This window comes from Myxocyprinus asiaticus, chromosome 8 (assembly GCF_019703515.2).
Source record: "Myxocyprinus asiaticus isolate MX2 ecotype Aquarium Trade chromosome 8, UBuf_Myxa_2, whole genome shotgun sequence".
Classification (NCBI taxonomy): domain Eukaryota; kingdom Metazoa; phylum Chordata; class Actinopteri; order Cypriniformes; family Catostomidae; genus Myxocyprinus; species Myxocyprinus asiaticus.
The window spans coordinates 41,046,195-41,073,857 of NC_059351.1; the positions used below are offsets into that span (position 1 = coordinate 41,046,195).

Here is a 27,663-nt window from a genome sequence, read left to right on the forward strand (position 1 = left end):
AGTTTGGAGCAGAAGAAATAGAAATAAACCTTGTGTAAATTGTCAGCTTTACGCTAAGCTAAAATGCTATTTCTATCCATTTTACATGCACATGTTACCAGGAACAAGCATATTTTTTTTATCAAGAAAATTCACATTGGATCATAATTTATTTTTTTCTTGTAAAACCTTTGATATTAGGGCAAAAATCATAGTCTTGATAATAATGTTTGTATTGTTTTCTGTAAAAATATCTAAAAATCCTTAAAACAAGATCAGTCTGATTTATCTTGTTTTAGAAACAACACTGCATAAGATATTTAGGTTTTTCAGAGAATGTATTTTTAACATGTGTATTTTGTCTTACTGTACTGGCAGAGTTTTTATAGTCAAAACAATTGAAAAAATCTACCAGTGCTGAAGAAGTAATCCAAAGTATTTAGAATATGTTACTGACCTTAAGTAATCTAATGGAATACGTTACAAATGACATTTTACAACATGTATTCTGTAATCTGTAGTGGAATACATTTCAAAAGTAACCCTCCCAACCCTGCCAATAAGGCCATTGCAAATCACCTTAGAATGGACATATACAGAGAGATCAAGAAAACAATCTGACCGCTCTTAAAATAATTGAAAGTAATTTACGCACTGTAAGATTCAGAATTAGAGGCCATGGAACAGTTTAGTGATAGTGAAAAGAGTTCTTAAATGTTCAATATATGAACCATATGGATTCAACAATGTATGTAGGCTGTACAAAAATACAAAATCTTTAAATTTAAGTTTAAAGCAAAGAAATTGTTAGTACAATTGCTGAAATTAATTAATTATGAGCTGGCCAATCACATCTTTGAAAAGTCATGTGACCCACCATTAAGCAACCGTGTTTCCTGTACAATATATTTTTGCAAGCAAGGTTGGTAGTACCCAGCATAGATATACAAACGTGCCTCATTCGGCTGGTTTGGATACGTCAACCGCGGCGCCATCTTGGAACTGTCAACAAGGAAAGCTATTTGAATGCAAGTGAATGGAGAAGAAGCTTTAGACCGCTGCATAAACTGCTTTTGTGTGGAAATAGTTAATCATGTAAAGAATTAACTGACTGGGTGCTATTTTCAGTATGTTTTCCATCATATATACATTTGTAGAGGAGTTTATGTGCAGTTTGCTATCACCTTACATTAACATACACTTTCATAGCTTATAAATGTTGGTAAGTCATTCATAAAGGGTTCATGGGTGTCCACTTAACATTAAGGTACACTTTCATAGCTTAATAATGTTAGTAAGTCTATAAATGGTTCATGGGTGTCCACTTAACATTAAGATACACTTTCAAAGCTTACTATTGGTTTAAGTCATTAATTCAGTAAATTGTTCATGGGTAACTCAATAAACAGGCCATGGTTATCCAGCTTGCAATTATGGTACCATTTTTAAGGTTAATTAATAAGTTTGTAAAAACACCTTACATTAAGACTTGTATTACAAGGTACAGATATTGTTACTTCAGAAACAGAATCAGAATGAGCTTTACTGCCAAGTGTTCTCACGTACACAAGGAATGCGGAGGGATTTCTCCTGAAGTCCAATATCATCTCCACTGTTTTGAATGTGTTCAGCTCAAGGTTGTTGTGACCACACCAGACAGCCAGCTTTTCAACCTCCCATCTGTATGCAGACTCGTCACCATGACGATGACCGTGGTATTGACAGCATCATCCACAGACCTCTTTGCTCGGTAAGCAAACTGAAGGGGGTCCAGCAGGGGTCCAGTGATGTCCTTCAGGTAGGCCAAAACCAGTCTCTCAAACGACTGCATGACCACAGATGTGAGAGCGACAGGTCATTAAGTCCTGGGATTTTGTTTTTTTTGGGGACTAGAATGATGGTGGAGCGTTTGAAGCAGCAGGGAACTTCACACTGCTCCAGTGATCTATTGAAGATCTGTGTGAAGATGGGGGCCAGTTGGTCAATGCAGACTTTCAGACAGGCAGCTGAAACACCATCTGGACCTGAAGCTTTCCTAGACTTTTGTTTCTGAAAGACCCGGCACACATCCTCCTCACAGATCATAAGTGCAGACTGAGTAGCAGGAGGGGGGAGGAGGGGTGTTCCAGGAGGTGTTGGTGTGTATGAAGTGAAGATCAGAGGGATGTGAGACTGGGCTTTTCAAACCTGCAGTAAAACACATTCAGTTCATCAGCCAGAGGGGAAGGTGGGTTACTTAATTCATAAATGACCAATAAAATTAAGGGAAATAAAAATATAGATATACTTTTAGTTAATGAGAGAAATCAAAGTTACAGGTATACATTATTGCTGTGGATGAACATGAAGACCTAAAAGATGTTTGGCTGATACATTCCAACTTTGACACATAGATTTCCACTCTGAGTAGCTGCATTCATTTGTCACCAACTTAACAAGCAAAGTGACATGAGTCAAGACATTTGAGTAGTGAATACAAACCCAACACTTTTTATTCTCTCTATAATAATCTATTGTTGCTGCATCGTGACATAAATAATGAATCATGAAATTTTATGATTTTGATTAAAATAAGTATTAATAAGTACCTTTATTAAGCATTTATAACATGAGTTTAAATTGGCTCACTATTTGACAAGTATTGCATGAAAGTCACCCTTTTCATTCATGTTGTTCTAACTGCATATTATGGTTGCTCCGCTACCAAAATTTTGGCTTCGGTACAATACCAGCCTTGGTACCTCGGTACTGAAACTAACTCGATACTTAGGCAATAAATTAAAAAGAGAAAAAACTCAGATTTTTCATGAAAGTACACAGAAAATTACTCGACTAAAAGAATGTCATAATGTCTTAAAGATACAAATTATGCTTTTTCTTTTTTAATATTTCAGGATTCCATGATAAATGTTTTAATTAAATGTTATGATCAAATTATGTTTAATCAAATACATACTGTACAGCTTTAATCAAATGAAAATATAATCATTTTACAATATAGATCCAATAATAATATTTCAGCAATAATAATGATATATAATTTCTGGTAAAAAAAAAAACAAAAATATGAACAACTGAGCTTTACAGTATTAATGACAACATTAAATGAAAACAATCTGAATAACTGAGGCAAAAGACTGCCATAGCTGAATCACAACATGCTGATATTCAGTACACTTGCTTTTGTGATATTGCTTACAGATAATAATATTAATAATATAACCATTTGATATTATATTATTGTTATTATAAGTATTATTGCGACTACTTTTTTTACACTTTTATACAGTAGTAATATTTTTCTGTCATAATGTCTTCAGTTTCACGCATCTGGTTGCATAGAGCTCTTATTTCAGCGTGACTTTTATTTTGAAAGACCTTTGAAGTTCTTCCTGTTTGTGAAGGGTTCGTTACATCAAGCTTCCTGCGACTCGCTAGCTGAAATCTCCGAGCTGCAATGGTGAAAAGGGTAATTTGAGTTCTCAGCCATTTATACACTAAACACACTGCTCTGCGGCTCTGCAGATGGATACTATTGGACACACTGCATGAAAATCAAGCATTAGCAGTGTGTGTTGCGTTTGTGTGCGTGCCTGCTTGTGTGTGTGTGTGAAGGAGATGACAGAGCAGGACGGAGCCTCTAATTCGTTCTGTGGCGCATGTGACTGTATATTATTTCATTAAATGACATCCTTCTGCTGTTTAATGATCACACTTGGCCATATCAATACTTTTTTATTATTTTTTTCAAATGGTCTTTGATTTCATCTCAAAAATCTCACATTACATTACATTTTGCTAATGGCAGCATATTTTAATACGGTACCAAAATTAACAACAAGATGATATCATACCATTTTAATTTTTTTGGTATCATTAGTACCGGTATACCATACTGCATATAAATGATTTATAATCAGGGTTGGGAAGGTTACTTTTGAAATCTATTCCACTACATATTACAGAATACATTTTGAATGTTTTGCCCTTTTCTCTTATCTGACAAATGAGCAGATAAGTTGACCACCACGGCCTGGAAGACAATGATGCTGCTTGTAGTGTTTAGAGAAGTTAAAAAAATAATTATTATTATTATGTATTTATTTTTTTCTGCATTTGAACAATGATGATGAATCACATGGTGCTGTCTCAGTGGCTTGATACATGAGAGCCATACAAAACTCATAAGATTTATTGCAAACATGTTTTTAAGTCTTGATTTATAATAAACAGAACAGTCAATTCCTTGTGTCCTTGTGTTTGATTAATCTTTATGTTTTTGATTAACATAAACACTTCCTAAACACAAATTCCTAGTTTGTCTGAATGATTATTGATTAAATTAAACATCACCCCATAAAGCTATCATCGGAGCCTATCCAGATAAACTTATACTGATTTTTTAATACAACCTTCATATTCAAACAAGCTCACTTCCAATTTTTGAAAGTACAGAGACTATATTTTGTAACTCATGGAGCTGCAAAACACAGGTTACTGATTTCAGCAGTTTCCTCAGCTGCCATCATTATAATAATACCTGTCAGACAGATAATGTCTGACTACAGGTAATTTTCTCAATAACCATCCTTCTCCATCTGTGAGGTCATGATAAAGTCTAGCCTGAGAGCGATTGGCTAACTGTTAATCCTGAGACCAAATAAAAGCATGTACTTGCTCTTAAACCAATCCAACTCATGACCCAGAGCTACTGACTCTACCTGCAGTCAAGGTAAGCATGGCATTTTCGTGTACTGTAAGTTCAAACTGATTCTGTTTCTTAGGTTATTGTTCAGAAATAGCACAGTATGGAAATATAGGAAATAATTCAGACTCCATCTGTTTTGTCAGTCTTAGCTCACATCGTTGTTCGTGAAAGGTTTGTGATTCCATAATCATGTGGACGTCGATTCTGTGTCTTCTTCTGGCTGGTGCAGTATCTGCAGCACCAGTAAGTGCACACTCTTTACTTAAAGGAATAGTTCACCCTAAAATTATTTCCAAACCATATTGACTTCCTTTCTTATGTGGAATACACAAGGAAATTTATTATTTTTATGAATTTCACAGTCTTCTCAATACAATGCCAGTGGACAGTACCTCACTTTAAAGCTTTAAGGAATGTTCCAGATTCAATACAAGTTAAGCTCAAATGATAGCATTTGTGGCATAATGTTGATTACCACAAAAATTAATTTGGACTCGTCCCTCCTTTTCTTTAAAAAAAAAAGCAAAAATCGAGGTTACAGTGAGGCACTTACAATGGAAGTGAATGGGGACAATAAAAGTGAATGTGGCCAATTTTTGGAGGGTTTAAAAGCAGAAATGTTAAGCTTATAATTTTATAAAAGCAATTACATTAATTCTTCTGTTAAAACTCATGTATTATTTGAGCTGTAAAGTTGTTTAAATCGTCATTTTTGGGTTTTAGGGTTTGTTGACATTACATCGTCATGGCAACGAAGTTGTAAAATTGGCAATAACCTTACACAGAAAAAGTTAGTAAGTGATTTTATCACACTAAAATATTTTTTACATGCATATCTTTTATGTCTTGTGGCTAAACGTTTGTGAGTACATGTATTTTAACATAAAACGTTGGCCCCCATTCACTTCAATTGTAAGTGCCTCACTGAAACCCAGATTTATGCTTTTTTAAAGAAAAGGATGGATGAGTCAAAATAAATTTTTGTAGTAATCAACATTATGCCACAAATGCTGTCGATTGAGCTTAACTTGTATTGAACCTGGAATATATCCCAAAAGTATTCAAGTTAAAAAATTAGTTTTATTGAGATACAAACCAAAATTAATGTAATTTTTCAATGAAAATCTTGACTCCACTGCATGTTGATGAGAACATCACTGTGAATGAGCTTCTCTCATGCACTCATAAAACCGCAATAGACATCATGATTTTTTCAAGACTTAAATTTCTCACCAAAACCTATCGCATGCCTTCGGAAGACTTGGAAAATCATGCACAAATCACATAAACTTTTTTGTCTTTTAAGACATTTGTGACTGTATAAGCTTTAAAGTGAGACACTATCCACTGCCATTGTGTTGAAAAGACAGACCAAAAAATTTATTAAAGATCTTCTTTTGTGTTACACATAAGAAAGTAAGTCATACATGTTTGGAACGGCATGAGAGTGAGTAACTTATGACAGATTTTTAATTTTTTTGAGTAAACTTTCCTTTAAATTCACACCCTTGAGTACAAATGTCTTTGTTGTAATTCAGGCTTGTTTTATGTGTCTGTAATGCCCAGATGCTGAAACTGATCTTTTTGTGTCTGTTTGTTGACATCTCTCTCCAGCTTTCACCATTTCTCAATTATCTCCCTCACTTTGGCATCCCAGGGCAGGTGGGGCCAACCACACACCAACATTCTAATCTATTCTACAGTATATCCCTAAACTGCATAACATTCCACGGAATCTCTTGCTTTAACCATAATCAACACACTGCGCCCAATCGCATGCTGGATATAGCTCTGTAATATTACACTCTATGATGACATGCTACTTTGTGACACATGTTTATATGATAAACTGTGTAGGTTTAACTGACTGTTAACTCAAATAGCAAATCCTGAGGTTGCTACAGAATAAGGACTGAACTTAGTAATTATAACTGAACTTGTTCTTTTTGAGGCTTCCAGTAAAACAAATTATAACTGTTTTCATGTGATTCGAAGGGGACTAATGGTGTCTACCCTGGCATGCCAGCTCAGCCACATCCTGGTCTGAATGCTCCAATCAGCATGGAAATTGTATGAGCTATTTTTGCTATTTTTAAAAAATTTCATGATATTAAATACTTTAATAGAATCATTTACTGTCTTATTAAGATTTGGTGTACTGTAAAGCCAGTTCAGTTGTTATTTTTTGTCAAAAAGATTTTCCCTCAGAGATTTCCAAATAACCCAGCAGGGGGACCATCTGGCACACCAGTGAGTCAGTTTTGCAATGCACAAACCTTCCATAACACATTTTAGGTGCCTTCATTACTTCATTGATAGATGCATTTAACCAATATGTATCACAAGTTTGGATACCAAAAGACCTAGAACATGATCATAACCATTAACATTGTGGCTTGACTACAGTATCTCTCTCTGTTTTCAGACATTCCCTACACAAGCTTTCATCAAGTACTCTCTTCCAAAAGCCCCGGGGCAAAAAAGTGTGGAAATTGTGAGTGAATATACAGAGAGGCAAATTTTAAGAAAGAGGTTTAAGCTCATGTTGTTTAAAATCAATTAATCCGGCACCGCTTTGGTGTTTGCTTTTTAAATAGTTTCTGCTTATGCCTCATTAAAAATTATAACAGAGAAAGTGCAATTCAGTAAATAGTGGTTTTGTTTTTCTTTGTCCTCATTTAAGTTTTACCCCTATGACTTCTCTCAGCACCAGGTAATGATTCTTTTCTTGTCCCAAAAGTAGCTGATTCTTACAGATCTTGCTTTATTCCGGGAGTAAAAATTTTCACTTTAAAGGAATAGTTATGTTTCAGTCCAAATCTCTCTTTTTTCCATACACTGAAAGTAAATGGTGACAACCTTTTCTGTGAGCAACAAGGTTTCTTTTCAAATTTCAGTCTGTTCTTTACACAAAGCTATTGTACGGCTTCAGAAGACTTGGAATATAGTGCATGCATCACTTTTATATTACTTTTATGGTGCTTTTTTTTGTCTTATTTGGTCCCTGTCCACTGTCATTGTTCCACAGAAGATAGAAAATATTTTGGGTTTTGTAATAACATGAGGGTGAGCAATTAATTACAAAATGTAAATTTTTTTGTGAACTATCCCTTTAATTTCAGGACCTTCCAAATGTTCCTCAGTTCCCTCAACTTCCCAATGTAAGTTCTTACATTTGAAATTTAAGCTTTAATTTAAAAACATCCTGATTGAGATAAAATATTTTAATATTCTATATATCTAAATGTATAGATCTTCCCCTTTGAGTATATACCACAGACAGCTCCTCAACAGCCACCCATGGTGAGATAATTAAGCTTTGATATGAGACAACTTACCTCTCTGGTTTCATAATTACTCAATAACTTCATCATGGTAAATGGCTTGACTATAAATGTCACTTTGGGTAATTTGCTTTTTAAATTCTAGGAAAAATTTGATCTCTTATTGCAGATGACCCCCTACCAGGATGCTCCTCCACAACCCCAAGATACACAGCAGCAAACCCAGCAGGAGCAGCAGACCCAGACAGGACAGGTGTGAATATGTGTGTGTGTGTGTGTGTGTGTGTGTGTATTTGTGTGTGTGTGTGTGTGTGTGTGTGTGTGTGTGTGTGTATTTAAAGCTTTGAATGCATGTATCTTTTTCATGCATAAGCGTGAGAAGCTAAAACACTACCCTACAGTAAAGCTCTGATTTGACAACATAATTACTCCTCCAGAGCTGTTTTTTGCCAGGATGTGTTTATCCAAAATAAGAACCTCTGAATCTCGTTTGTCAGCAGATGTTTTGCAGAAACAGCATATTTTGTGTGCCACACACTTGTTAATCACTCTTGTTAATTATCAATGGAAACATTGATAATTAACTGAAGAAATAGCTTGAATTCATGAACAATCCTTGTCCTCCTTCAGGTGTCTCAGGCTCAGCAGCCATGAAGACTGGTGAGATATGGCTGGTGTCTCAATTTTATTCATTCATTGTAATTTTGAACACCAAGAAAAGTGTTTTAATGATGTTTCAACATGGCTTGACATCACTTATTCATTCTTGTTCAATATACGATTTATTTTGCCCACAGGCACATCTTGAAACTCAGAGGGAAAAAACGTCAAACCACAAGAGAGTGGAGCTGATTTAGCCTAATGCTAGTTAGAATTAGTACATATTTTTGCTGGATAAATTATTTAAAATAAGCTTATTTTTCAACATGAAATATTTGAAAAGAAATTAAAATATTTCTATGATTGCATGGTTCAGAATATAATATGCTGTTTTGATCATATCCTGATGTGAGAGAGACAAAACTCAATATCAAAGCTAGTTTTCTCATGTGGGCCTAGTGTAAGTTGTGTTTCTGTTATTTGTGTAAGTTGTGTGTCAGTTGATTAAACAACAAATTATAAATTTATGCTTCTCTTATGTCTTCTAACTGTACTTTTTAATCTTTTTTTGTGGTAGTTGTTATGAAATTTCAGCTGACAAAAACTTCAAAATGTTTGATAGATGACCATATAGAGTTGAAGTCAGAAGTTTACATACACCTTAGCCAAATACATTTAAACTCAGATTTACACAATTCCTGACATTTAATCGTAGAAAACATTCCCTGTCTTAGGTCAGTTAGGATCACTACTTTATTTTAAGAATGTGAAATATCAGAATAATAGTAGAGAGAATGATTTATTTCAGCTTTTATTTCTTTCATCACATTCCCAGTGGGTCAGAAATTTACATACACTTTGTAAGTATTTAGTAGCATTGCCTTTAAATTGTTTAACTTGGGTCAAACATTTTGGGTAGCCTTCCACAAGCTTCTCACAATAAGTTGCTGGAATGCTGGCCCATTCCTCCAGACAGAACTGGTGTAACTGAGTCATGTTTGTAGGCCTCCTTGCTCGCACACACTTTTTCAGTTCTGCCCACAAATTTTCTATCAGACTGAGGTCAGGGCTTTGTGATGGCCACTCCAGTACCTTGACTTTGTTGTCCTTAAGCCATTTTGCCACAACTTTTGAGGTATGCTTGGGGTCATTGTCCATTTGGAAGACCCATTTGCGACCAAGCTTTAACTTCCTGGCTGATGTCTTGAGATGTTGCTTCAATATATCCACATAATTTTCCTTCCTCATGATGCCATCTATTTTGTGAAATGCTAAATTTAAACTAATGGTATTGTTGTGTGCAATTCTGTTTTTTTTTTTTTTGTTTTTTTTTTTTTTTTGCAAACTTCATAGAAAGTTATTGTGCACTAAAATATTTGCCTGTAATTACATTTACAATGTCATTAACTCAATTACAGAGGTATATAATGATGATTTGTGAGTTTTCACTGCAAAACAACAGAAAGAAATACCGCAAATTGAATCGCAAAATTTTAGAAAAGCCGCAGTAAATTCAGTCATTTTGGGCCTGGTGGGACTGATTTAATAGTCCTTTACACTTGTGTAGTTATAAAGGCTACACAAACTACAGCGTACATATATTGAAGTACATTAATTTCAACATATAAAAACGCACCGTCACACATAATGACAGAATAAATGCAAAAGTTTTATAACAGGATTATACAACTTTCATCACAGTAACCAACATGATCACAAGGGAAGTTAGTATGCTGCTTCCGAATGTTCCAGTACCCTGGCATTGGCCCCATCATATCGATTTACTGACAAGCACCATCTCCCATCAAACATTTTTGCAACGGTTCAACAATTTACTTTCTCCTGTTGTGAAACTGGAAGCACATTATATCAGCAGCGTGGGAGACCCGGCTTCTCATCCTGCACTGAAACAAAGAAGTATTTGCGTTTACATAAGAAGTGACGACCATAATTCAGAGGTTCTATTTTCCCTCTAAGTATACATTTTTACTCCACTGACATTTATGTTTAAGGGTTTGGGTCCGGGGATAGAGTTAGCAAAACCTTGTCACTGTGTGTATTACATCCTTTACAGCTAAAAACAACTTGATTTACAACTCACGTTTGGTGCCCCTCTGTGGCCATTTCACCTGGAAACTGGAGCTCACACTTACATTCAAAAACACTTCGAGCTTCGGCCATTGGGGGCAGTCAAGACAAGTCAATTTTATTTGTATGGCACTTTTCACAAAACTCGTAATTTCAAAGCAGCTCTAAAACAGTGAAGCAACAGCCAATTTACTGTTGATTACTTTTTTAAATATTATTTTCAGAGCTAAAATTCTATAATTTAGTCCAAACAGCATAGAAATTCCTTAGGAAACATAGGAAATCAGTTGTCTGGAACACCAGTCAATTAAATAGTTTAGCAGTCATTAAAGAAAATATTTGACCCCAGATATTCATAGTTATTACGACAAGATAAACTGATAATATCTTAAGTATAAGAAAGCTAATGTTTCATGATTCATGTTATTCAAGTTAGTGAGACCTCTATGTGACCGTGGCAACATTTCTGCAAAACAAAAGTACCAGCTGCATAGCCAAAGGTGGGCTGGGGTGGGCCTGGGCCAGTCCAAATTAGACCCAGGCCCACACAGAATATTAGAGTTTTTTTTTTACTTAAAATATATATTAATAAAATAGTTAATTTTAAAATTAATAAATTAAATGGGGGGGGGGGGGGGGTGTGGGTGTTTGGATAAAAAAATGTGGCGAAAATTTGGCCCATCCACCATTTTTATTGAGGCCCACCCAAAAGTAATTTCCTGGCTACACCCTTGGTGCTTCATTACATGTTTGGATGCAGTTTTCCAGTGAAATGTCCAGTCGGGGGTGCCAAAAGAGAGTGAAATGGTGTCAGACCATTTCAGACAATGTTTTTTAAGGTGAATATTGTACTTAAAGCTTTAACCTTAACCTAAACAATAGTGTCCTAAAAGTAACTGAGAGGTTAACAAAACATACATTCTTACCCTTAACCAATGACTTAACGTAAGCAATAATGTGGAAAAAGCAAATATGGCATGAAAAACAAATTTTCAGAAGTAACCACATCATTTTCAATTGCCGCTTTCATCTCATGTGTTAGCTTGAACTACAGTCTGTCGAGTTCAAAGTCCAACAATCTATCAGGTGAGCTGCCACAAAAGCTAAGCATGTTGATATAAGTCTGTAAATGTAGGTGGGTCTGTAATACAAGTACTGAAAACTTGTCGTTTTTCAAATGATGCCTTTTAGTAAAAGAGTTTCGATATCATAACATAGCAGTGTGCAGTTGTATAAAATATCCATTTGTTATACTTGAGTAAGGTTAAAGATACCTTCATGGAAATTGACTCAATAAAAGTATTAAAGTAACTTATATTAAATTTACTTAAGTATCAAAAGTACAAGTAAATTGCATAAATTATGGAACAGTTCATTAAACCCATTGCAACTTATTTGAATGGTGGTGCTCATCATTTACTCACACTCATGCCATCCCAGATGTGTATGACTTTCTTTCATGTGCAGAACACATACAAAGATTTTTAGAAGAATATTTCAACTCTATAGGTCAATTCAATGCAAGTGAATGGTGGCCAGAGATTTCAAGCTACAAAAAGCACATTAAGGGAGCATAAAGTTTTTCATATTCCTACTGTGGTTAAATCCATGTCCACTGAAGCGATTCAGTTTATTTTGGATGAGAACAAACCAAATTTTAACTCATTTTCATTGTACATCTTGCCATTGCAGTCTCTCAGCACAATCATAATTTCAAGCTTGGTTTCACTTTCTAGTGCTTGACGCATGCGCAGAGCCCTAGATGGCGATATGGGAAGTGTAATCAAGCTTGAAATCCTGATCGCCAAGGAGACTACTAATGTCAAGATTTATAGTCGAAAAAGGAGTTATATTTGGTCACCCAAAACCAATTGGATCTGTTCAGAAGACATTGGTAAAACCACTGGAGTCTTATGGATTACTCGTATGCTGCATTTATGTGCTTTTTGGAGCTTCAAATGTCTGGCCACCATTCACTTACATTGAATTGACCTACATAACAGCGATATTCTTCTGAAAATCTTTTTTTGTTTGTGTTCTGCAGAAAAAAAAAAGAAAGTCTTACACATCTTGGATCAAATTTTCATTTTTAAATGAACTATCCCTTTAATGGTGCATTCAAGTCACATCAGAATGATCATATTTATGGGATGAGTGTAAATGAAAACCACAGTCCATAAAAACTGGAACACTGAAGGAGGGAGTTGAGTCATATTAGTGACCAAAACAGAGACTTGTAAGGGTAGGTTCTTTTCATTTGGGCCAATAAGCAACCACCCAGAAACCACCCAATACACCCTGGCAACTGCATAGCAATGTGCTGATACACAGTTAAAACAACTTAACAACAGCATAGCAACAACCTGACAACAACTTGGAACATCCTTTCAACTGCAGATCAATGTGCAAAAAACACAGAAAACAACTTAGCAACAGCATAACAACCTGGCAACCACATACTGTAGCAATGCGCCAAAACACACAGCAGAGATAACCTTGACAGCTGCACAGCATGCCCTAGCAACCATCCAGAAAACTAGTTACCACATACTATAGCATAAATGTGCTACAAAGAAAATATAACACTTTAGCAGCCACCAGAAATCTAGTTTTGCTTAGGCAAAGACCATTCACATCTTCATAAAATATAAAAATAAATATTTTCATAAGCGCTGGTAATTATTCATACACATCATACCTTGTTTAAATGTAAAATGTAAATGCATGTGCTTGACTTTTATATGAACAGGTCTCCTGGAAAGGCGGGAGACTGATCGCACATAACTTCATTATTTAACAGCTTTCGTAATGTTTAAACCTAAACTTATCAAATTAATTAGTCAAAAAAAAAAAAAAGAAAACTTAACTCACATGACCAATTTCTTGTCTTCCCTAGTGGAGACAGATGACGCAACACGTAATCTGGCGCACGCTTCGCTTGTGATTTTAATTCAGATTCGTGATTTGCAAAATGAATCATTCAGACCGCTTTTTGAATCTTTTTGTTCAGTTCAAAGGAAATATTCGACTCAAATGATTCTTTCAACAAATCAAAGTTCTCCGATCTGCATGCATTTTTGCTTGTACAGCTGTTCTTTTTTTGCGGTGTTCAGTTGCAAAAGTAACGATAGGGTCTGGAGAAATTTATCAGAGTAAAAGTGTCAATTTTCTCTTCAAAATGTAGTGAAGTCCAAAGAAATATTTATACTCAAGGAAAGTACAAATATAAAAAACTTTACTTAAGTACAGTAACGAAGTATTTGTACTTAGTTACTATACACTTCTGGCAGTGTGTGAGTATAAGTGTCTATAAAGTCATAATCAGCTGTTGTAGTCGTGATTTGTGTGAAAGTGAATAAAACACACAACTGTTGTAGCACTTCTAGTGTTAATTTCACCAGGAAACTGCGGCAAAATGTAGAACGTGGCATGTAAAAGTCAGTTTGCAAGCATGTAGTTATAGTAGCGTTCATTCTGTGAGACTAGGTTGCATGAATTAATAACAGGCTAATAATGTAAAACTAGTGTAAAAGCCAATTTTGTAAAATCATATATCACTTAACAATAAACTATAGGTTTTTGAGAAACCAGAATAAGAAAGCCATAAATTCTTAGGAAACATCTTTAAAAGTGTTTTGTCTTCAGAAGAATGGCTGAGGGGAAGCCAGAGTGTGTATCCTCTCGTCTCTGTTGATATCTATAAACCTTCACATTCTTATCAGATGGAAGACTGACTACACATAATGACTGAAGTGCCCCTTAAGCATTAGACATATCAGACCTTGTAAGGCTTCAAACAAAAGAGTGGCGAATAAACACAGACGACATCAATATATAGAAGTTGTCAGTGTTGTCATAATAATAAGGAGCCAAAAGAATTTACAATGTATATCTCAGGATAAATCAGCAAAAGAATATAGATTAAGTCTCTAATTAAGATTTCAGAAGAATGCCAGATTTGAGCTTTGGCATCATTGTGAAGATCTATTTTAATTAGATTGATCAATTTGGTAGGCGCCTACAAGCTATACTGTGACATGAAATGGGACCTTGGAAATACTTTTAAGTCAGAAATATCCAAACAACTTCAAATAGACACCACAGACTGACACCCTCCTGTCTGTAGGGTCGGGTAGACATCATCTTTTATCCTCATTCTTTTTTAAAAACTGTGCACCATGCAGAATTTCAGTGTATAATTATACATAATGGGTCATTAACATTGTAATTCCGACCCCGTTTTTAAAAATAAGGATGTTTTAAAGAAAGAACAAAAAAATAAAAAATGATTTCGATCTTTGCTGACATGTGATTGGTTTGTTTCCGGAGCTGCTAAGTATATATTAGATCCATGCTCAGTAGTTATGCATTCCACTTTAAAATCCAAGAAGTTGTCCTTGAGATTTCTAAGAGAGGTAAGATCTTTCTAGCTTACATTGCCTGTTGTTCAAAGTTTTAACGAATGCATACTGCACAAGCAATTTTGAGTGTTTTACACCAGTCTGATGAGCATTTAATGTCAAAAATAATTTTAATATACTTATTTTTCGCTGTGTCAAAGGAACAATATGAAAGCTTTTGCATTCCTGATGTGTTTGCTGGGCTCCTCACTAGCTGCCCCTGTAAGAAGTTCTCTTTCTACACCTCCCTCAATTTAAGTCTGCATAACATAGTCTCCTTGAGAAGACTTCTTAATAATTTCAGAACACATTTCTGACAGTTTCTTCTTTCTTTGCTTGTTTCAGGCCCCTGACAGTGGCAGCAATGAGGTAAGACTCCTGTGCATGTTTAGAGTAGACATTAATGTATGGCCTAATGTATTGTGTCATGCATATTGTGCATGCTGTCCTGCAGGAGGGAATAATTAGACATGCTAACACAGCTTTGCAGTTGATGGAACTCTACAGAATGTTAGGACAGCTTCGGCAACAGGTCAGAGATTTCAAAATGGCTAGAGAGATAAATATAAACCCATATACATAGTATTTTATAAAATTAACTTAATAGGACCAAATGCATTTGCAGGGTTTTGGTGCTGTTGCATCACCTGCTCAACAGCCTGTATGTTAAACACTTATTCATTACACATCACCTAAAAACATAGTGCGAAAAACAAATGGAACAAATTCGTTTTTTTCTATTTCTAACAGGCAGTACCAGCAGCTCCAGCAGCTCCTGTTGATGTAAGCTCACTCGCATTCTATCATATTACTAATCACATAACGTTGCTTTTTTAAGACATTTTTTGCTGGATTAATGAAAACATCTCTCTTTTTTTACAGGCCCAACCTCAAGTTTCACCTCAAGGACTAGAGCAGGTTAGCAAAATATTTTTAATAAACATTCTCTCTAAGAAGCAAAGTAACATAGGTTTATCGGGGAAAAAAACATTTTACACAGGTGAACCCCATGAAGAATAGAAAGTCATGTATTGTTATCTGGTTTTGTTTGATGAGAAATAGCCAGTGGCCATTGTAAACAAAGGAACAGTGATTAGCTTTTAGCTTAGCTTTACTATCTCTTAGCCTAAACAAAAAACTAATAATAAAAGGTGCCCTCTGGCACTTTGTATATATATTTAAAATGACATACGCTGAGATGAATGAAGACTCTAGTAATATCAGTCAGAAAAAGATGTTTTAAACATACAGTACAGATGGTCCTGGGTGCACATTCATGAGCATCATACCAGTTGAATATTACTCGCTTTATCTCAATTATCCACTGTAATTGGATGCTTTTACTCATGGAATAAATTAATCATAGCTCACTGCTGCAAATATCACATTTTTTACATTGACATCTGGTAACTGATAATGACTGTTTTTGCATTATGCTGAATCTTCGCCGCTAGGTGGCAGGGACTTGAACTACTTTTACTAAGAGCACATTTAAAGGTAAAGTGTGCAAATTCTGACACCAAACGGAATTGCAAAAATAATGGCTGAGTGCGAAATGGCATTCCATACTACTCTTACTACATTTGCCACATAATCGGCCAGTTACTGTTTTTAAACAGGTTGCCCAAACATTGTTCGGTCAAAAAGATAGTCCCGCCCCAAACTCACTCCATTGGTTGTGCCAGTGTTGCTATGTCAGGCTGGTTGTGATGCTCTAACAGATAAAGCTATAAAGTCACAGTATTACACTTTTTATGAAAATGAACCTACTAATGGCTAACTTTGTCTCTAATAGATGTCTCTGCATATAATTGAAATTCTATTCAAATTAGAATTTGACTGAAAGTTCTTTGCCCCTTAATTTTCTGTTATGAATGCAATTAGTATTGATCCAAACAAGTATATTTCTTTCAGGGTTTGTTTTTCAACCCTGCTCTATTTGCACCTAGAGGAGATGGGTCAGACGAGGAAGGAGCAGTAAGCTATTTCATTTTATTAGAACTGTCTGTTCAAAAATTTTCAAACTCCAATACTGTCTCATTTCCTTGCTCCATTACGTTTCTCTTTTCTATCCAAGCCTCAGTTCCGTGGGTTTTACCCTCCCTACGGCAATCAGCCTGCTCAGCCGGCTGCTCCATTGAACTCAGATGAGGCAGAAGGGGCAGAGGAGGCAGAGGCAGCAAAGGGGGCGGAGGCTGGGGCTGAAGCTGGGCCTGAGCCTACTGGAGGAGCTCCAGCTATAGATGCTGGTATTGCAAATGAAATCTTGCCTGTCGATGTTGCCGTGGATGTTCCCCCAATGGACATTGCTGCTGCTGTTGACCTTGCTCCTGACGTCATTGCTGCTACTGCTGCCGTTGATCCAGCCCTCATCCCCCAGGGACCTTCAGTCACCGTGGAAATCGACACCATTATGGTGGGGCCTGAGGTTGCCGCTGGTGCAGAACAGGTGTTGGTAGCTGAAGCCCCTGGTGCTGGTTTGTCCGTGTAGTAAGTGAGATGATCACAAGCCCTGCCCTCATGCTCCTGACCTATAAGTTACATTGTTGACACTGACACTATACCTCTGTGGTCTGAATATTTTAGCAAAGGGACTGGATTAGACTGAGGGGCTGTCTAAATGGCTTGCTGAAACAAAATTAGGCACATTCCTGTTGTGTTGTGTGTGAAAATGTTTCTTGACTGATTATGTTTACTAATGACCTTATTGTAAGAATTGAGCCAACACTGCTATGAACATTATCACATGTTTTATGTTATCTCTCTGTGCTGTTTTTCTTCACTCTCTGTGTCTTGAAATAAAATGGTCTTTGGTGTAACTGCAATTAAATGCCTCTTTAATTGACTATTATTTAACTATGTAACTCTTTGGAAAAATAAATAAAATGTGAAAAAAAAAAAAAAAAAAAAAAAAACACAAAAATATTTTTTGTTGTGGGGATTATTCTGATTTCAAAACTTTTCATAAAATATATTTTACTGAAATAAACCTTTTTGCCATGTCTGATGAAAAAAAGGTTTAAGCGTGAACTTAAAACTTCACACACATGACTTCCGATGTGAGTACGCTGTGCACATTTGGCTGCCACTTCACATCGGAGCTGTTTGTTTGTCTTTTGTTTTGTTCCATCTCATTGCTGTAGTTGTTTAATAAATGTATGTTTCTTTTAGATTCACACACCCTTAAAATGGACATTGTTGGAATTCATTCCAATGTTTTTTTGCCTGTTTTCATTGTTTCCTGCTGGTGCGTGGGAACGGGCTGCTTTGCTACACCAGCCTGTTGTGGTGTCTCGCCCGGCCTACCTGATTCCACTGGCCTGCTGCGATGTCTCACCTGGCCTACCTGATTCCACCAGCCTAGTGCGGTGTCTCACCTGGCCTACCTGATTCCACCAGCCTGCCTGCTGGGTGGCGTGATTGCTGCGGATGGTGTGGCTGCATTCTCTGATGAAGGGGTTTTGTGCCGTGGTGCCTGTCATCATCATGTGTTCCCTTTCGGCATTTGGTGTCCTGGAGTTTGTGCTTGTTTCGTCTCTGTGGTGTGGGAGATGCGGCGGGTCGATGAGGGCTGCTTGGTGCCCCCACTGAACAAGGGACTACTATGGTCATGTAATCTTTTACCCAACTGCTCATTTTGTTTGTACTCTTTGTTGGACACATGCAAATCCACATTTTACCTCCAAACTATACGTTTGGCTCTTGGTTGTGTTGTACTTGTAAACTTACCTTGCTTTGTGTATACTGTATTGATTTATTTTGATGTATTTATGTTTGTTGTTGCTTGTAAAGCACTCTGAGCCTTGGAAAAGCGCTGTATAAATGAAACGTATTATTATTATTATTATTATTATTATTATTATTATTATTATAAATATTATGAAAATTGTACATTTGTAGTCAATTCAAACTTGTAACTTGTAAAAAAATAATGCTCTAACTTATAAGTAAAAATGATTTATGATTGTTTGTTATCTTTACAATGTGGCATCATTTATCAATCCTTATGTAAAAAAAACCTTGTCATATTTATTTGCTAATTAGAGTACATTTCACAGGTAAATAAAATAAGGCAGAGGCTGTTTGCACTAAGTGCAAATAGTGATAGATGCTAGTTACTCTAGGTGTAAACAAAAAGCATATTTTCTGCACTAAGTGCAAATAGAGTTAGATGCTATTTGCACCCTGGTGCAAAATAGTGGCAGATAATGTTTGCACTTCTAATTGAATAGCACTGTGTTTATTGTTTATTGTGTTTATTTAGAGTCCCACAGACACCCCAGACCCACCCCTACCCCTAAACTTAACCTTACCTTACAAAAATTGGTTGCAATGTATTTCACAGCTTGTGTACTTTCAGTATACTGACAGTGTACTTGCACAATAAAGTACTGAGTAATATTAGGTAACTACATGTACTTAATATGGGTTAAGGTTAAGGTTGGGGTTAGGTTTAGGGTTAGTACCTAGTAATTACTGTAGTTTTTGTAATGATATAGTACGCAAATGTAGAACAATACTGCAAAATAAAGTGCTACCCAAAAATATTCATGATTTTACTACATAGTATCACTATGGCACTTTGTAGTAAAATCATAGTAACTACAAATTTAAACATGGTTACTATATTAACACCATATTACTGTAGTAACACCATTGTTAATTGCATTAAAAATGTATGTATTTCCAGCAGACCATTTGAGTGCAAATAGCCACACTGTGTGGCAGATGCTATTTACACCTTGTGCAAATAGTCACTCCAATAAAATAAGTAAAGTGACTTTTCAAAGCTGGTGTTCCCAGCATGTAGTGGGCTTGAATAATAATGGAGCTTGCATGGTTTCACTGTTTGAAAGTTGATTTAGACTGGTTTTATCGTTAATTATGTTGTTACATTTGGTAAATTATTGTTTTGTGAAGTCTGAAGTTAATTTTCTACTCAAAATTATCTATTGATTGTTACCGTCATCATGTTTTATGCACCAATTGTTCAGGTCTACGTGCAAAGCTCTGGATCTTGCTTCTTTTGCCAATAAGTGAAAGTTGATGTAATTTGATAGACTACATTTTATGCATGCATTTTCCATGTGGAAGGCTTCTGTGTCATGTGGTACATAACTAAGAACATTAAAAAAAAATGACTGAAATGCTCGTAAACTTTTAAAAAGCATGGCTTAATTCAGTGCTACAATGTTTGAGTAAATTGTACAAACAATGAGTGAGTCAAATTTACTTGAAACAGAGTATTGCAAAGAATACTTTACTTGCCAAGTACCACCCATAATTGTGTGTAGCCTTTACTTGAAAATGTGGTCTGTTAAATTTACTTGCAATTTCTGCGTGGAAATTGTTTCCTAGGTTGTTTTTTTTTAAGTAACACCCCCGCACCCTATTTTTTTCAGTGCTAAAAACACATTGCAAACCTGTGATTTCTTTCATATAAATCTGGAATGAAAAGAAAGTTATAGGATTTTGCATCTATTTCTCTTCTAGGCTTTTAATAAAGCTTTGGGTGGCTGTGAAATGTAAAAAAGGCTGTCAGGTTTGTTTTAATAGGATAAAGGGGGATCTATGGGAGAGTGCTGACTGGGCAGATATGTTGCTACACAGGGTCAATCTCTCTTACTCTAGCAAGAACACTTACAAATGGCAGCAGTATAATGTGTAGACTATAAAGCTAAAAAGTATTTACAGTTAGTTAAATAAACATCACAACAAATGTAGTCTATCAGATATACCTTATACTCAAGGTACTCTGTCAATAGTTACACCATTCAAGCATGAGCATCAAATCAGTTTTAAATGTAGAGTGTGAAAGGACAACAATCTTCCAAAATTCTCCTTTTTACTATAATTGCATAAACGACGGGCCTCATCCACAGACATCCAACTTTTGTTGGAGAGAGTATAAATTATGTGCTATTCAAGAAAGCAGGGAGGAGACTGTTATTGTCACTCCAGTCTCTCATTAATCTCCAGATCCTTCTCAGGGTCATAGGAGACTGGGACACCATTACAGAGCACAAACAGAACAAATGAACTACCAACATACTCCTCCTTTGAAAACACTAGCTTTAATTTGACTCAGTGCTGAAGGTCTGTAATTCTGTGGGGCCTAGAGATTCTTCTGATCGAGTGAGAATAGGAAGGGATTTTGGTTAAATAAAAAAAGGCAGGTGAGTTTGATATTAATTTGTGATCAATTTCTACCTCTCAGTGTATCAATTTGTCCAATGTTTGTCCAGTTTGCAGGTAGAATATAAATTCTGACTTCCAGGGGAAAATCATGACTGTTGTACCTACATCAGGGGGCATTGCAGTTCCACCCCGAGTGTCTCCAATAATGGAGGTGGACACAGAGGAGGACAGGGAAGAACAAATTCCTGTTCTTAGCACAGGACACCTCTTTAACATCAACAACAGGAACAACAATGAGGAGTCATCAGAGATCACTTAATATATAAGTTAATTGAAATAAATATTTTAACTTAATATGTACAGTACAATTTGTATTCATGTAAAAGAAAAGTGTCTAGTCTTCACATTTGTATCCATGCCAAAGATGCGTTTTGCTCTCCATGCAGGGAACAAAAGAAGAAAAAGAAAAAAGAGAAAAAAGAAAAGAAGGAGAAGAAAGAGTGGGCCTATTTATAGTCAAATTTTCTCATGTGCAGTTATCTAATTTCAATCATATCCATGAAATGCATTTTACAGTTAAAAACATTTTTGCCATCCTGTAGGAAAAAGGAAAAGAAAGAGAAGAAAGAAAAAAAGGAGAAGGTAAAACAAAAAGATGAAAAGGAGCAACAAAATGAGCAAGAAAAAGAGAAAGAAAAGGAAAAAGAGAAGGAAAAGGAAAAAGATAAAAAGGAGGGGTTAGTATAAATTTATTCAGTCATTTTTAATTTGTGATTTTCAAGTTCAAAGTAATCACTATTGATAATTCCTCATTTTACTTCATTTTCCTAAGGCCTAAGGAGGTATTTGTGATTAACCCAGTGGGACTTTTGTACTATCAATGGCTGCTCATAATTACCATTCCTGTCATGTACAATTAGACAGTCATCATTGCAAGGTAAGAATTAGCATTTCAGGTTTTAATAAGACAAGATTACCATGGACAAGCAAGAGAAGAATACAAATTAAGTCACTGTATTCTTTTACGCTCATATATTTATATAAATAAAATCAACAATATCTATTCAGTCTCAAAAGCCAATGAAATGAACAAAATCTGTGTATTTTAGAAACAATGTTTGTTAGACTCTTGGTCCACTGTTCAAAGAGTAAAAACAGTTAATCTAAAGGGATAGTTCTTCCAAAGATGAAAGTTTTGTCATCAAAAAGCCTTATGTCATTCTAAACCTGACTTTTTTTCTTCTGTGGAACCCAAAGGCAGATGCTAGGCAGAATGTTAGAGACTGACAGCTTCAGTCACCATTTGCTTTCATTGTATGGAAAATGTACGCAATGAAATGGAAAGGTGACTGAGACTAACATTCTGCCTTACATTTCAAATCAAATCAAATCAAAATCAAATCACTTTATTGTCACACAACCATATACACAAGTGCAATGGTGTGTGAAATTCTTGGGTGCAGTTCCGATCAACATAGCAGTCGTGACAGTGATGAGACATATACCAATTTACAATAACATCAAATTAACACAGCACAATTTAAACATCTGATATACACATAATTACACTCAGCAATATACAAATAATAACATACACTGTACAGTATACAATACGCACTATATAGATACACATTATTCAATAAAAATACAAAATAAAAATATATAAAAAAGTATATATAGTATATATAGAATGTACAGTATTGTACTGTATTGACATTCAGGCTGTCGGTTGATAGTCAGTTGTTAAGAGAGAATATAATATAATATAATATAATTTATGACAGTCTGGTGTGAGATATAAGAGTAAGGGTAATAAAGTGCAGTGCTGATGAATTTTGATCGTGGGAGATCAAGAGTTCCGAAGTCTGATTGCTTGGGGGAAGAAGCTGTCATGGAGTCGGCTGGTGCGGGTCCTGATGCTGCGATACCGCCTGCCTGATGGTAGCAGTGAGAACAGCCCATGGCTCGGGTGGCTGTAGTCTCTGATGATCCTCCGAGCTTTTTTCACACACCGCCTTGTATATTTTTCCTGGAGGGAGGGAAGCTCACCTCCGATGATGTGTCTGGCAGTTCGCACCACTCTTTGCAGTGCTTTGCGGTTGTGGGCTGTGCTATTGCTGTACCAGGCGGAGATGCAGCCAGTCCGGATGCTCTCTACAGTGCAGGTGTAGAACCGTGTGAGGATGTGGCGGTTCATTCCAAACTTCCTCAGCCGTCTCAGGAAGAAGAGGCGCTGATGAGCCTTCTTCACAACGACTTCAGTGTGGATGGACCATGTGAGTTCCTCAGTGATGTGGACACCCAGGAACTTGAAGCTGCTGACTCTCTCCACTGGTGCTCCATTGATGGTGATGGGACTGTGTTCTCTGTCTTTTCTTCTGAAGTCCACCACAAGCTCCTTTGTCTTACTGACATTGAGGGAGAGGTTGTGCTCCTGACACCAGTGTGTCAGAGTGTGCACCTCCTCTCTGTAGGCTGTTTCATCATTGTCAGTGATCAGACCTACCACCGTCGTGTCATCAGCAAACTTAACGATGGCATTGGATCTATGTGTTGCCACACAGTCATGTGTGTGCAAGGAATACAGAAGTGGGCCAAGAACACAGCCCTGCGGGGCTCCAGTGTTGAGGGTCAGTGATGAGGAGATGTTGCTGCCTATTCTAACCACCTGGCGTCTGCTTGACAGGAAGTCCAGGATCCAGCTGCACAGCGAGCTGTATAAGCTCAGAGCCCGGAGTTTCTCATCTAGCTTGGAGGGCACTATGGTGTTGAATGCTGAGCTGTAGTCTTCAAACAGCATTCTCACATAAGTGTTCTTTTTTTCCAGGTGGGAGAGAGCAGTGTGTAGTGTAGATGCAATGGCATCATCAGTGGAGCGGTTGTTGCGGTAAGCAAACTGCAACGGGTCAAGAGAGTGAGGCAGCACAGAGCAGATGTAATGTCTGATTAGTCTCTCAAAGCATTTGCTGATGATGGGGGTCAGAGCAACAGGATGCCAGTCATTTAAGCAAGTGATTTTTGATCATTTCCTTTGTGTTCCACAAAGAAGAAAGGAAGTCTTATGGCTTTGGAATAACATGAGGGTCAGTAAATGATGAGGCTGTTTTGATTTTTGGGTGAACTATCCCTTTAAATAGTAATGCATTTGCTGTTATTTTTCTGTGTGTAGAGCCTGCTTTGAAGAACTGCAACATGAATATCTGCTGATGTGGTTCATCCTGGACTATACCTCTGACCTGCTTTACTTAGCTGACATGGCCTTCAGAGCACGAACAGGTGAAGTCTGGGTTAGGATTTTTCTTTAATGAAGGAACAAAAGTCAATGGCTGTGAAGAAACATAAGTGGTACCTTTTTTAAACAGGTTACCTGGAACAGGGGTTACTCATCAAAGACGAAAAGCTCCTTCGGAAGCGATACACAGACAGTTGTCAGTTCCGTATCGATGTCATCTCAATGCTTCCCACAGACATCTTCTACTTCGTTTTAGGCTTAGACTATCCAGAGATCCGCATAAGCAAGTTGTTCCGCCTCAATCGCATGTTTGAGTTCTTCAGCATCTCAGAAACAATGACCAACTACCCCAACATTTTCCGAATCTGCACCCTGGTCATGTACATCATCATCATCATCATCCATTGGAATGCATGCCTCTACTTCTCCTTCTTCAAGTCCATTGGGTTTGGATCAGACGCATGGGTCTACCCTGCTTTTACTGAACCAGAGTTTGGAGGGCTATTGCGAAAATATGCCTTCAGCCTGTACTGGTCCACACTTACTCTTACCACCATTGGAGAGACGCCTTCTCCAGAGCTGGACTCTATAATATTGCCACCATGATCTCAAACATGAACGCAGCCCAGGCTCAGTTCCAGGCACGGATTGACAACATTAAACAATACATGCATGCGCGTCATGTCAGCAAGGAACTAGAGGATCGTGTCATCAAGTGGTTTGACTACCTGTGGACTAACAAGAAAGCTCAAGATGAAAGAGAGGTGCTGAGGTACCTTCCAGACAAGTTACGCTCAGAGATAGCCATGAACGTCCACTTAGATATGCTCAAGATGGTGCGGATCTTTGCAGACTGTGAAGCTGGGCTGCTGATTGAGTTGGTGCTGAAGCTTCGTCCTCAAGTCTTCAGCCCGGGTGACTACATCTGTCGCAAAGTTGACACTGGAAGGGAGATGTACATCATAAAAGAAGGCAAGCTTGCTGTCGTAGCTGATGATGGTGTCACTCAATTTGTCGTCCTTGGTGATGGGAGCTACTTTGGCGAGATCAGCATTCTGAACATAAAGGGCAGCAAGGCTGGGAATCGGAGAACCGCCAATATTCGTAGCATAGGATACTCAGACCTCTTCTGCCTGTCCAAAGATGATCTAATGGAGGCTCTAACAGAATATCCTGATGCTAAGACTATGCTGGAGGATAAAGGGAGACAGATTCTGCTGAAGGATGGTCTGCTGAAGCTAGATCCTTCAAAACTGAAGCCAGATGAGCGGGATTTAGAGAGCGGTGTAAACCAAATTTACAACACACTGCAGATCATGCAGACCAAGGTGACCAAGTTGCTGGCAGAACACGAGGAGACACGGAAAAATATCAAACAGCGCATCATTCAGATTGAGCGCTTTGCTGGAGAGGAGGTGAAGGATGAAGATGAAGAGGAAAAGATGGAGAAAGAAGAGAATAAAGAAGGAGAGACAGATAAAGAGAAGTCAGAAGAAGACAAGGAAAAGAAGGAAGCAATAGAGGAGGAAAAGATGAAGTGATCAAAAATCAAAAGAAAGACAGGGATCCATAGGATAAGAAATCATGAGACTGTTTCCAAAAAAAAAAAAAACTCTAGATAAACATCGTGATCCCAAATACTATACATTGGAATTAAAGGGTTAGTTCACCCAAAAATAAAATTATCTCATCATTTACTCACCCTCATGCCATCCCAGGGGTGTCTGACATTTTTTCAGCAGAACAAAAATATTTCTGCACAGTAGGTCCTTAAAATGCAAGTTGATGGTGATCAGACTTCAAAAAGAACAGACAGTCAGCATAAACGTCATCCATACGACTCCAGCTGTTAAATTAATGTCTTCTAAAGTGACATGATCGCTTTTGGTGTGAAAAAGATCAATATTTAAGTACCTTTAACTATAAAACATTGCTTCCAGTCAGTAGCAGTATGAGGTGAACTCAGTGCTCTCGTGAATGCGTATACTGTAGCTGACCTAGAAGCGATGGTTAACAGTTAAAAAGTAAAAAAACATTAATTTAACCGCTGGAGTCGTATGGATGATGTTTATGTTGACTGTGATTTTTGGAGCTTCAAAGGTCTGATCATCACCCACATGCATTTTAAGGACCTACTGAGCTGAGATATTTTTCTATTTTTCTTCAAATGTGTTCTGCTGAAAAAAGAAAATCATACACACCTGGGATATCATGGGGGTGAGTAAATGATGAGAGAATTTTCATTTTTGGGTGACCTATCCCTTGAAGAAAAAAAAAAAAAACACTTTTTAAATATGTGTATATTATATATTCACCCAAAAATGAAAATGATATCACCATTTACTCCCCTTCATAATGTTCCAAACCCATATGCCTTTCTTTATTCCATGGAACACAAAGGGAGAACTAACCATTCACTTTCACTGTACATGCCATCTAATATCTATTGTGTTCAAAAGAAGAAAACCATATTGGTTTGGAACAATATTAGGGCAAGGATATGATGAACTGTTTGGAACTCCCCCTTAAGTGTCCAAATTTGTTTTGGATTTACTGTAAGAGTGGTTGACGCTCACCAGAGTGCAGCAGAGGACCAAAGATTACTTACCCTTTTCACTACAAATCCTGGAAATTACAGCTCAAAAATGAAATCTTACGTCATGTTATGTTTTTAGTTTATATTCTTTTTATTGGGAGTACTCTCATGTAGATAATCTTAAAGCTGCCTTATGATGTTTATTTTAAGCACAAATGTAAACATTTTCTGCCTGAATTAATTCATTATTTCTTTACAATAAGGTTCCAATTGTTAACATTAGTTAACATGAACTAACAAAGAACATTACTTTAACACTACATATTAATCTTGGTTTATTTTTATTGCAACATACTAAGACATTTTTAAATCAAAAGTTGTATTTTTTAACATTAGTTAATGCACTATGATCTAACTTGAATTAGCAAAAAGCAATTGTATTTTTATTACCTAACATTAACAAAGATTAATAAATGCTGTGAAAAATACATTGACCATTGTTTGTTCATGATACCTACTGCTTTAACTACTGCTAACGAATGAAACCTTATTGTAAAGTGTTACCTTTCTTTCCTTATATTTCTTTTGTTGTCAGTAAACTAAAATAGCTTTGATGTTCTTTGTTGTTCCTTTGTTGTAAGGTAAACCAAGAGAGATAGTTAAATGGAGTAAATATATATATATATATATATATATAT

The 27,663-nt window shown here is 36.6% G+C and overlaps 2 protein-coding genes and 1 pseudogene across 2 annotated transcripts; all 3 read left to right on the forward strand.

Moving 5' to 3' along the window:
- Positions 1 to 4,876: 4,876 nt before the first annotated feature.
- Positions 4,877 to 8,625, forward strand: LOC127444772 (uncharacterized). Its single transcript, XM_051704324.1, has 10 exons — positions 4,877 to 4,930; positions 6,302 to 6,349; positions 6,683 to 6,757; positions 6,884 to 6,937; positions 7,113 to 7,181; positions 7,371 to 7,400; positions 7,810 to 7,848; positions 7,940 to 7,990; positions 8,141 to 8,224; positions 8,602 to 8,625. Exons 1-10 carry the CDS (start codon positions 4,877 to 4,879, stop codon positions 8,623 to 8,625), a joined length of 528 nt encoding a protein of 175 aa, XP_051560284.1.
- A 6,420-nt stretch (positions 8,626 to 15,045) lies between these two features.
- On the forward strand, positions 15,046 to 17,837 carry LOC127444602 (uncharacterized). Its single transcript, XM_051704060.1, has 9 exons — positions 15,046 to 15,074; positions 15,221 to 15,281; positions 15,405 to 15,428; positions 15,514 to 15,591; positions 15,685 to 15,720; positions 15,810 to 15,842; positions 15,942 to 15,977; positions 16,974 to 17,036; positions 17,137 to 17,837. The coding sequence occupies exons 2-9, from the start codon at positions 15,228 to 15,230 to the stop codon at positions 17,548 to 17,550; spliced, it is 738 nt and encodes a 245-aa protein (XP_051560020.1). The 5' UTR covers positions 15,046 to 15,074; positions 15,221 to 15,227; the 3' UTR covers positions 17,551 to 17,837.
- A 3,508-nt stretch (positions 17,838 to 21,345) lies between these two features.
- On the forward strand, positions 21,346 to 25,970 carry LOC127444773 (cGMP-gated cation channel alpha-1-like; annotated as a pseudogene).
- Positions 25,971 to 27,663: the final 1,693 nt, after the last annotated feature.

What these genes read in the sequence shown, in the direction of transcription:
- LOC127444772 (XM_051704324.1), top strand. Translation starts at nt 4,877, where the DNA reads ATGTGGACGTCGATTCTGTGTCTTCTTCTGGCTGGTGCAGTATCTGCA. An exon ending in CTCCAATCAGCATGGAAATT is followed by an intron (nt 6,758 to 6,883) that starts GTATGAGCTATT and finishes TTTGTCAAAAAG; the next exon opens with ATTTTCCCTCAGAGATTTCC. An exon ending in GGGGACCATCTGGCACACCA is followed by an intron (nt 6,938 to 7,112) that starts GTGAGTCAGTTT and finishes CTCTGTTTTCAG; the next exon opens with ACATTCCCTACACAAGCTTT.
- LOC127444602 (XM_051704060.1), top strand. Translation starts at nt 15,228, where the DNA reads ATGAAAGCTTTTGCATTCCTGATGTGTTTGCTGGGCTCCTCACTAGCT. An exon ending in CTGACAGTGGCAGCAATGAG is followed by an intron (nt 15,429 to 15,513) that starts GTAAGACTCCTG and finishes GCTGTCCTGCAG; the next exon opens with GAGGGAATAATTAGACATGC. An exon ending in TAGGACAGCTTCGGCAACAG is followed by an intron (nt 15,592 to 15,684) that starts GTCAGAGATTTC and finishes ATGCATTTGCAG; the next exon opens with GGTTTTGGTGCTGTTGCATC.